Source organism: Lupinus angustifolius, chromosome LG07 (genome assembly GCF_001865875.1).
Source record: "Lupinus angustifolius cultivar Tanjil chromosome LG07, LupAngTanjil_v1.0, whole genome shotgun sequence".
Lineage (NCBI taxonomy): Eukaryota > Viridiplantae > Streptophyta > Magnoliopsida > Fabales > Fabaceae > Lupinus > Lupinus angustifolius.
Window position 1 is genome coordinate 9,695,303 of NC_032015.1, and position 9,311 is coordinate 9,704,613.

The 9,311-nt window shown below is 31.4% G+C and overlaps 1 protein-coding gene across 1 annotated transcript; it reads left to right on the forward strand.

Moving 5' to 3' along the window:
• On the forward strand, window positions 7,474-9,095 carry LOC109352266 (isoflavone 7-O-glucosyltransferase 1-like). Its single transcript, XM_019594175.1, has one exon. It carries the CDS (start codon window positions 7,536-7,538, stop codon window positions 8,949-8,951), a length of 1,416 nt encoding a protein of 471 aa, XP_019449720.1. The 5' UTR covers window positions 7,474-7,535; the 3' UTR covers window positions 8,952-9,095.

Here is a 9,311-nt window from a genome sequence, read left to right on the forward strand (position 1 = left end):
AAAAAAATTACAGAAATCGGCAATCCCATTGCCGATTTCTAAAAAGTTATACTAGTTTGGTAATTTTTTTAAAAGGTGCACCAAAACCATAATTTTTCGGTCAAGGTGCACCACATGTGTAAATTTTCCCAACATAAATCAAGTACCTCATGCAAACCTCCAACTCACAGTGTAACATGCACGTGTCATCACTCTCCTACTCCTCCTTTCTGTAAAACTCACCTAACCATGTCATATAGGCCCCTTGTGTAATTGTGTTCTTTGAGTACTCCTTATACGTACTTAAATAATGAGCAGTTGAAGTTTATCACATGCAATAACAAATATGGTTACTTTATCGAAAATAATTATGTCTCTATTCCTAGTCTTCTTATAAATAATATAAAATTAAAAAATAATTATATTTCTATCCCTAGTCAATTAGCTTTTTATAAATAATATAAAAATATTAATTTATATTTTTAATTTTTTTAATTAAATGACTTCTTTTTATTAAATGCAGACATAAAACTTAGACTAAAATGGGGACAAACAATCTCTTTCTATGTCTCCATGCCATAACAGCTCATGGATACGACAACCAACCTCTTCCTATAAGCATGATAATTCAATGCAAAATATATTAGAACTCGTAACGTGTTACCTTCAAAAACACAAATAAGAAAGTGTTGACACTAACTATGATTTCTTAAAGCAAAAATTGAAAAGTTAAATCATGGTTAGAAGAGACGTTTTAGTTAGGAAAAATAAAAAAAAAATAATTAAATTGCCCACGGAAACTGTGCTTGGCAAACACAATATTTACTAAGAGGAAACTCTTATGTGCTAACTACAATATCTATGGAAAAAACAAAAAAAAATTGAAATCATGGATGGCAACACGATTTATGGAAAATTACATTTTACCTTAATAAACTAAAAAGTTACATTAAAAACATAATAAACCGGTCATAGTGTAATGGTTTCATAAAAATTCTAAACATTGAGGTAGTTTGTCTTATTCTATATGTGATCTTATTTTTAACTTGTTTAGGCTGAAAATTGTTTATTGAAACTTGGATGATGCATGGTTTAACTTTGTTGATTACATTATTGTTTATATTAGATGGTATTATACATCTATTTGATTGAAATTAAATATGCTTTAACTTGTTGCCATTCTTAAAATCAAATAATTTAGAAGAGATCATAACATGACAAATACTCAGATAACATTTCAACATACTAATTTAAAATATCTTAAATTATAAAGTAAATTACACTAAAACCTTCTAAATTTTAGTGAAATTATATAAATCATCATCTTTTTTAAATCTACACAAATCACTCATAATTATATACATATATTACACTAACTATCACGGTAAAAGAAATACGTGTAATTTTTTAAACAAAAATGGTGACGACTGACGAGTGTAATTAAGTTAAATAAAATATGATATAACGTGAAGACATGTCCAAATAGTATAAGAGTCAATATATATTTATTATTTTGGTTAGTTATAATACATTACAAGAGTGATTTAAACACATCCTTAGAATTATTGATGTAGTTTGTAATGAACCAAAAATAATGAATAAACATTAACTCTTATATTGTCTGGACTTATCTTTATGATATATCATATTTTGTTTGATTTAATTACATCCGTCACCATTTTGTTTTGGAAATTAAACTCATCACTTCCATATGAGTAGTCAGTGTAATGCATTTATATAATTATGGTGATTTGTGTAGGTATAAAAAAGATGTGAGTAGTTTATGTAATTTTACTCAATCTCAGATTATGTCATTGTAACTTAGTACTTACTCTAAATTATATTATTGAGAATATCTAGATGATATATAGATAACATCTCATATTATGATGATTATATCTTAGATTAAGTTAGATTATATTAGAAGATCTTTTAGGATTAAAATGTTTTATCTTATATTTTATTTATAGTTTATTGTCTTATGTAATTAAAAATCTATTATTAGTATAATGTCTTTTGTATCATAATAGTATTACATAATCATTCATAATATTATCAGTATAATTTACTATTTTGATCTTTCGCTTTTTGTCTTTTAAACTTCAATCCTATAATTAGAACATGGTATCTGCTACGGGTGAGCATGGGTCGGATAAGGGTGTCCCTTACTCGGGCCTGGATGTTAATCGAGTAAATTTTGAACCCTAACTAAACTCAAAGCTAACCCGACCCCAAATATCGATTGAGACAGTCTTTGAACCCAAATCTGATCCTAAACCCTATTAAATATAATGCATACCATTTTGGATAAAATTTTCTCAATATTACTTATTATTAATGAATATCTAATTTGACATATGAAATGATATATGTAAATATATATTATTAATCATGTATATATGATAAAAAAAATTGGAGAATCAATTATGCCTTCAACCAAATATATGTCATTACTATGTATGTAATTGAATAGACACACATACAAACATGGTGAATGAGTGATCATGAGTTGGATCAGACCAAGTCATATTTGTCCCTTACCTAATCCTATATATTGGTTGGGTCTACTTTTTTAACACATACCTCTGCATACCTTGATTAAACTGAACCATATTTAGACCCGATCATGGTCGAACCAAACTAGGTGAGAAAGTAAGGTCAGGTTCTACTCATCCGTATTATATGCCTTGAGGGAAGCTTAGAATTGTAATCATATTGCATATTGGTTTTTCACCTATTCTAGTATGTTATTATTGGTGTATGATTTAGTTAAAGATTCAAAATGTGTCATTAAGTGTTTTTTGCTTCTATCCATGGTGATTAAGTTTGTAGATAGCTTCTACAATCAACGGGTAAACGATGTTTGCTTCTATCCATTGTGGTTAAGCTTGGAGATAGCTTTTGTCATGAATGATTAATATTGTTTTCTTATGTCCATTGTGGTTAAGCTTTAAGATAGTTTCTCTCATAGATGGTTAAGCATTGTTGTCTTCATCTTTTTCAATTTCTATTAGAATATATAAAAGTATCTTAGAATATCTTAAATTATCTTATAGAAAATATATAAGATAGTTGGATATCAAGATAATATGATTACTATATCTTTGATTGTTTTAGAGTATCCAATAATATCTCTTAGGATTGAGATGCCTTTTTCTTATCTTTAATGGTTTATTTCCTTAAGTAATTAGGAGTTTAATATTGGGAAGGAATCCACTTACTCCAAGAGTAAGTAAAAAACTTACTACATATTTTATCCATCAATTATTGAGAAATCCAATGATTTAGATCTACTCACTAATTCAAATCATTTGATTTTTCAAGAATGGGTGACTAAGATGTGAAACAAGTTTTTTTACTTACTCTTGAAGTAAGTGGATCCCCTCCCATATTGGTATAAATATGGTTAGTATTATGTATTTCAAAATCATCATATAATCATTCATAATATTTCCATACAATTTACTATTTTGAAATTATTTGTTCTTCCTTCTATATCTAAACTCTATAATTTTAACATGGCATCAAAGTCATAGTATCCGCCTTGAGGAAAACTTAGGCACACGATCTTTTTTCTACTTGGTTTTTTGGTTATCACATCCTTATGATCATTTATCGTACTTATAGCGTACCTCTTTAGCACATCAGTTTTCTCTCCATATGTTGGAAATGGTCTTGGTCATGCACTATTTTTTTTAAAGATTCAATTCAATATAACTTTAATTCAATCTTACTCTTCTTTTCTCTCTTATTGGCCACAAATCCTCATCCTTCACTTTATCTTTCAATTCCGTTCTTGTTAATCATCTTTTGTCTATGGTAGTTAAGCTTAAAGATAGATTTTGTCATGCATGGTTAGTATTGTTTACTTCTGTCCATGATAGTTAAGCTTGAAGATAGCTTCTGCCATGGATGGTTAAATGTTATTGTCTTCATCTTCTTAAATTTCATTTTCCTAGAGCTTGCAAAGCTTATTATTAATCATTGACTAATCAATTTCAGATTTCGTTAACGTTTGCAACCACTTGAAGCTATGTTTGGCATAGTTAATGTAACTATTATGATTACTTTTTTTGAAGGTATTATTTGTAACAAGCTTTACTTAGTACAATTTAACTTGTGGAGGAGTACTAGAATATATAAAAATATCTTTGAATATCTTAATTATCCTATAGAAAGTATGTACAAGATATTTGGATACCGAAAGAATATTATTACTTTCTATTTGATTACTTTGAGTATCTAATAATATTATTTAGGATTGAGATGACTTTATATTATCTTTTATGATTTATTTCCTTAAGCAATTAGGAGTACCATATTAGTATAAAAATGAGTTAATATTATGTCTTTTGTATCACAATATCACCATATTATTGTTTGCGATATTATTAATACATTTTAGAGTAAATTACACCGACACGCCCTGAGTTTTAGTGAAATTACACAAATCACCCCTCACTTTTCTACACCTATACAAACCTCCCCTAGTTTTGTATTTTCATTACACTGACCGCCTCTGTATAAGAAATAAGTGTAATCTTTTAAACAAAAAATGTGATAAATGCAATTAAGTTAAACAAAACATGATATATTGTGCAAACAAGTCTAAATAATATACAAATCAATGTATCTTTATTATTTTTTTGTTACAAAATGCATCAACGATTATAAAGAAATATTGTTTAAATCACTCTTATAATGTAGATAATAAAGATACACTGAATTGTATATTATTTAGACTTGTCTACACAATATATCATGTTTTGTTTAACTTAATTGAACTTAATTGCATTTATCACATTTTTTGTTTAAAAGATTACACTTATTTCTTATACAGGGGTGGTCAGTGTAATAAAAGTATAAAACTATGGGAGGTTTGTGTAGATGTAGAAAAATGAGATGTGGTTTGTGTAATTTCATTAAAACTCAGGGGGTGTCAATGTAATTTACTCTACATTTTACTATTTTGTGAAAAAAATTCTTCTTCTAAATCTAAATCCTATAATTTTAACATATAGTGTTTGTTTGTTATAGATAAAAGTTACTAATTTTTCTAATTTAAAAAACTTAAAGTTAGAGCAAAAGAATGTTTGGTAAATCACCTAAATTATAAATTCGGCTTTATTTATGAGAAAATAAGCAAGAATTACCATCTCTTTATGGTAGTTTTTTTGGGATTGTTTTTCTTATTTTTTCCAATCAAATTATCTTCCCATTTAGATTTATTTTTAAAAAATTGTTTATTTGGAAAATATTTAAGGTAGAAAACCTAAGTGATGCATGCTAATAATTTAAAGTTTCAACTGTTAATTTTTTTACTTCACATGTGTCATACTTTTTGCCCAACCATCGACTATATTGATGTCTGCATTTTGAAAAAATCTTATATATGCATGCAACAGGAAAATAAGACTCTGGTATTAGTATTAGAGAGACAAATGTGATTTGTGTATATATTTAGGCTCTATTTGATTGTAAAGAGAAAATAAGAAGAAAGAAATATGTAAGAAATATATTGAAAAGAGATATATAAATGAGAAATAAAGTAGATTTTTATGTTGTTTGATTTTAGATAAAAAGAAAAGAAAGATTGGATAAAAATTTCTCTAAAACCTCTCGAATAGAAATATGTTATCCCAAATAAGTTGCAAATCTTGTCACACGCTAATGAAACATGTAATACCAATTAAAATATTTATTATTATTTTTTGTTTTTGACTTATTGTCACTAGTACAAGACATAATTTGGGACATAATTTCAGACAATTGATCTTCATTTTATTTTCTCTCTACATGAGAAGAGAAGCAAAATAAATGGGTCTCACTCCACTTTTTTTTCCCTCTTCTCATACTCTCCTCTAAACCAAATGAGAGAAAGATATCATTTCTCTTTAACTTCTCTCGACTCCTTCTCTTCCTTTCCTATTTCTATTGTTCCAAATGGAACATTAATGATAACATCTCATTTTATTATATTTAAGGGAATAATAAGGTTACATCATCCTCACTTTTCTTTTGTTTTTTAATGCACTATCCTCTTTAATAAGAGAAAGGATACTCACTCCATAGAGCCAAGTAAGACACACTCGACAAGGATATGTTAATCCAAAATGTTTCACAAACTATATTTCGGACCAATAAAAACCTGTCATATCATTTATTCGGTATATGGTTTGTGATACAGTTTGGGGCAATAGGGGTGAGCGGGACCTGACCCACTCACTCACCATATATGACACAATCATGATCGGACACAAATAAGATCGGGTCTCACTGGTCTAGGTCAGGTTCGGGTTCAAAAATTAGAATAAATTAATATTTATGATCGAATAGGGACCAAACATTACCTGTCTTGACCTTTCCCATGGTCACTCACTTATCATCTTTATATGTGTCTCTATTCAAATGTGTATAGAGTAACGATATTTTTTTGGTCGAAAGTATCATTGATTATCTAATTTTTTATCATTTATACATGATTAATAATATATATACATACATATATCACTTTATATGTCAAATTACATATTCATAATAAATAATATTGAGAAACTTTATCTAAAATAAGTATGCCTTATATTTAATCGCGTCTAGGGTCAAGTTCGAGTTTAAAGGCTGACCTAATCGATATTTAGGATCGGTTTAACTTCGGGTCAGCCTTTAAAGGTTGACCCAATTGATATACATACATATATCACTTTATATGTCAAATTACATATTCATAATAAATAATATTGAGAAACTTTATCTAAAATGAGTATGCCTTATATTTAATCGCGTCTAGGGTCAAGTTCGAGTTTAAAGGCTGACCCAATCGATATTTAGGATCGGTTTAACTTCGGGTGTAGGTCAGGGAAAAAATGACCTGACCAATATTTAGGTCCGAGTAAGGGACAAGACTTAACTCGTCCCATCCCGGCTCATGCTCACCCCTATGGGACAACATATCCTTATCCCACATAAGGATGATAATGAAAACCGAATCAGTGGGTACATGTCCGATGCCAAGCCGAATTTTAGGGAAACCCAATATAACTAGGATTTGGTTCGGGTTTTACCCGAGTTCAATGTTCGGGTTTTACCCGAGTTCAATGTTCGGGTTCATGTACGAGTTTGGTACAGTTGATACCTACCTCTGTCCTTAATGTATGTAAAATTATAAAATTAGACATAAACACATGTAAAATATATATACAAAAATTTCACATATCAACATATATATATATATATATATATATATATATATAAATACATGTTTCAGACGGATTTCCATTAGGTTCGAATTACCCGAAATTCGACGAGTTCAAAGATGATCATATTTTTCAATCTCACTTAATTTAAATTAGGGTTCAAGTATTGGATTCATATTCGAGTTTGAGTTTGAATTTCAGGTTTTAAGGTGGGGTAAACACAAAGTCTCATTCCAAATCTTAGCACACTACCCTATAAATAATGGTACCCGGCACTCATCACACTACATCTTTATTTCAACTGCATCTTTATTTCATTGTTGCATCATCAAAGAAAGTTAGAAAACCTTTACCCTCGTAATCATGAATGACACCATAGTTCTCTACTCCTCTGTCGGTAGGGGTCACCTATTCTCAATGATAGAGTTAGGCAATCTAATTCTAACCCACAACCCTTCATTTTCCATCAAAATCCTCATCCCTACACCAACCAACACCGCCAAAATAGACACCACCACCTTTGACTGCAACTCTTCCATCACATTCCACCACCTCCCTATCACACCACCCTCCTCCACCACCTCCACCATCAACCTCCCACCTCACTTACGCATCTTCGACCTTGCCCGCCATGGCAACCTTAACCTCCACCACGTCCTCCAATCCATTTCCAAGGCCTCAAACCTCAAAGCCATTGTCTTGGATTTCATGAACTACAGCGCCACCGAAGTCACCACCGCACTTGACATCCCAACTTTCTTTTACTACACTTCCGGAGCTGCTTCCCTCTGCGTTCTTCTTCACTGGAATACAGTTGAACAACACAAAACCAGATTCATCAAAGATAAACACACCTATCTTGAAGTCCCCGGGATTCCGAAGTTTTCAACACAAGAACTACCACCAAGTCCTGGAGATCTCGGGAAAGTTTTTCTTCAAATTTCTGCAACCATGAGTGAAAGTGATGGTATTATCATAAACACGTATAATGCCTTGGACGGAAGAGCTATTAAAGCATTAGATGAAGGGTTGTGCTTTCCTGAAGAAAGAAACCCGCCACCGGTTTTCTGTATCGGACCGGTAGTTTCGGTGTCGGGAGGAGAAAAAGATGATAACGGGTGCCTGAGTTGGCTAAACTCACAACCGAGTCAGAGCGTGGTGTTATTGAGTTTTGGAAGCCTTGGAAGGTTCTCGAAGAATCAGTTGAAGGAGATAGCTATTGGGTTGGAGAAAAGTGAGCAAAGGTTCTTATGGGTTGTGAGAAGTGAGTCTGATGAAGAGAGTTTAGAGGAGCTGTTGCCAGAAGGGTTTTTAGAGAGGACAAAGGAGAAGGGCTTGGTGGTGAGGAACTGGGCCCCACAGGCTGCAATACTGAGTCATGACTCGGTGGGTGGGTTTGTGACTCACTGTGGATGGAACTCGGTGTTGGAAGCTGTTTGTGAAGGAGTGCCAATGGTGGCATGGCCTCTTTATGCAGAGCAAAAGCTGAATAGAGTGGTTTTGGTGAAGGAAATGAAAGTGGCTTTGGCACTCAAAGAGAGTGAAGATGGGTTTGTGAGTGCAACTGAGTTAGGGGAACGTGTTAAGGAGCTCATGAACTCAGAGAAAGGAAAAGAAGTAAGGGAAAAGATTTTGAACATGAAAGTGGGTGCTGTGAAAGCAAGAGCAGAAGGTGGATCTTCTTATGCAGCCTTGAACAGATTAACTAAGTCGTGGAAGGAGAAAGATCATCTCAGCATTTTTTCTCCCAACACCCCCTTCTACAACTATTCTAGTTAAGAGAACACTTCTTCTACCAATCCATATACAACTTTGGGACAGAAAACCTAGCTCCTCTAGGAGCATAAGATATTTTTCATTTATGTTTTTAGTGTATTTTAGTTAGATTTCTGGTATCTTTATTCATTAGTAGTTCGTTTGATTTTAAAATTCATGTTGTATTTCAAACTATATTTCATGAGGTGTTATGTGTGCACTTAAAATTTATAATACTAATCAAAATAAGCCATATGTAAAAAGTTAGCAAAAGACTAGTACAGAAAATCTCTATCTAATTAAATTTAAGTAATATAAACTGTCCAAAATGGCATAAGTGCTTAGATAGATGGGAGGGGTAAAGGAGTAAGGATGGAGAGGAAG

Excerpts from the sequence above, each read along its gene's own strand:
- LOC109352266 (XM_019594175.1), top strand. The coding sequence starts at position 7,536 with ATGAATGACACCATAGTTCTCTACTCCTCTGTCGGTAGGGGTCACCTA.